Source organism: Aplysia californica, unplaced genomic scaffold (assembly GCF_000002075.1).
Source record: "Aplysia californica isolate F4 #8 unplaced genomic scaffold, AplCal3.0 scaffold00134, whole genome shotgun sequence".
Classification (NCBI taxonomy): domain Eukaryota; kingdom Metazoa; phylum Mollusca; class Gastropoda; order Aplysiida; family Aplysiidae; genus Aplysia; species Aplysia californica.
Genome location: NW_004797404.1, coordinates 1,329,222 through 1,331,358, shown reverse-complemented (window position 1 = coordinate 1,331,358; position 2,137 = coordinate 1,329,222). Strand labels below are relative to the sequence as shown.

At 39.3% G+C, this 2,137-nt stretch overlaps 1 protein-coding gene across 1 annotated transcript in view; it reads right to left on the bottom strand.

The window, feature by feature from the left end:
* The window catches only part of LOC101846281 (cathepsin L1), a 25,402-nt gene that overhangs the window by 3,020 nt on the left and 20,245 nt on the right, over positions 1 to 2,137 (bottom strand). The window contains exon 5 of the mRNA XM_035969279.1: positions 140 to 345. Coding sequence (XP_035825172.1) covers positions 140 to 345 — 206 coding nt within the window. The remainder of the gene's footprint in view (positions 1 to 139; positions 346 to 2,137) is intronic.

Here is a 2,137-nt window from a genome sequence, read left to right as displayed (position 1 = left end):
TTGTGTTTGTGTTTGCGGACGTTAGAACATTAAAGATTAGGGTGCGGAGAGTTGAGTGTGGGCAGTTGGCTGGAGACAGGGAGGTAAATACTTGTAGAGAGGTGTCATTCATGAAGGAACAAACAATGGACAAGTGTACCTCGGCAACAGCCTTTTGTAGGGCATCCTCACTACCGCTTGTTACGTTTTGGTAGGCCTGCGCTGTGGCTCCGACATTGGCACGCTTGAAGTTGCAAGCACGGTCTTCTGGCTTGTATGGGTAGCTCTTTTCAGTATCAATACCTTTGTTGTCAATTACGTATTGGAATGCGTTCTCCTTGATACCTCCATCACAGCCGTCATTGCCTACAGAGAGCAGAAGCAGAACGGTTATCCAATCGTAAACATATCAAGCAATTTCGATTTTAGGTACGTAATGTAGCGGTGCCAAACATGGTTCACGACAACAACAAAAAAACACCTGACTGGAAATTGGGAGTTCGATGTCTCGTCGCAATGACGTCACAGCGTTTCATCGTGTAAAATAAGTCGTGTAAAATAAGAATGATCGTTTCGCCGCAAATTGAATTTGAATACAACTATTTAGCACGTTGCAAGTTTACCCCTGTTCACCAACGGGGAGGTGGGAATAGGACTTTGAGAAGGATGGGTTTATGCAATGATATGACAGTGAAGGTTAAAAATGTGATGTCTCAGGTACAAAATGTTGGTAGTTCTGGAACAGATTTCTTGAGTCGTCCTTAGCCTTGGTGGAAATGTTGTCGATGGACCACTGCAAGTACGAAATGTATTCCTCAATAGTTTTCATTGACACGGTAGTCGCGTTTACGTTTTGTTTCAAGAGCGTTCACAAAATTATCTATCTTCTATCTTCTCTGTAAGTAACTTGTACGGGAATACACTTTGCAGGGAAACGATTTTCAGACTTCGGACAGGTAGTCCTCTCTTGCGTCGTTTGCGGCAAAACTCAATGGAACACAGGAAATTGACCACCTGCGAGAAAAAATGCCAGAGGAGAGAAATATACAAGCCCAAGAGAGATCAGAACAGAAATGAATATTAAATTATGTGTTTCTGCATTATTTTTTTGTTGTTGAATCCGTACGTTTGTGAAAGTGGATAGGGGCTGATGAAATATCCATTCCTCCCTGTAGCATTCAATAGTTGGAGGATGTAATATATAACTGCGCTCTCTTTTATACTTCATATAGCGACTTAAAAACCCCCACCAATGTCGTGAGTATCTAACTGACTTTCAAAAAGGACCATTTTATCTAGTATTGTCTAAGGTCACACTAACTTCTCCTTCCAATACTTCAAACAATATTGAACAAAAAATCACGATTCTGTCTGATCACTTAATGAATTGTCAAAGCTTCATATCAATAGTTGTATTCATGTTTCGGTCTTTACTTTAAAGCATGCAAAATAAGACATATTGTATAGTAATTGACTTCTTTACGTCGAGCTTGTTCTGTCCTCTGATATCGCAAGGTGTCGAGCGGAAATGCGGTTGTTAGTGTAGGCCAGGTGTGATGCTTTTTGGACTGTTAAGTTGTTCTTTTTAAAGGTCTGTTTTATTTAGCCCATCAAATATTTTTTGGTCCAGTTTCTTAGTCTGTATCTTCTTGTGATGTCTAGCGATTTTGTCAGGCATTTCATTTCTCAAGCTGTAATGATATTTCGCAGTGCTTTTTGAGGGTCCAGGTTTGCCACTGGTAGCAGTGTCGGTAAAAAGATTGATCTTATAACTTGGTTCTTAATCTCCATTGGGATATTTTGATGGAAGAAGGTGGGTGCTAGATGATAGGTGACAGAATTTGTCTTTTTTACACTTATTTCAGTTTCTCTGTCCATTTTTCAGATTCATCCAAGGTATTTGAATTCTTGTACTTGTCTCAGTTGTGTGTTGTTCACTTGTGTATATTTAAGAGCGTTTGGTTTCTTGAGACCTTCATTACATCTATCTTTGTTGTGTTCATTTTCGTACATTTTTAGATTTAGTGATGTGTTCCAGTAGGCTTGTCCTTGTCTTAGAGTAACCTATAATATGATCTTTCATAAGACACAAGAAGAAGAAGAAAAAGAAGAAGAAGAAGAAGAAGAAGAAGAAGAAGAAGAAGAAGAAGAAGAAGAA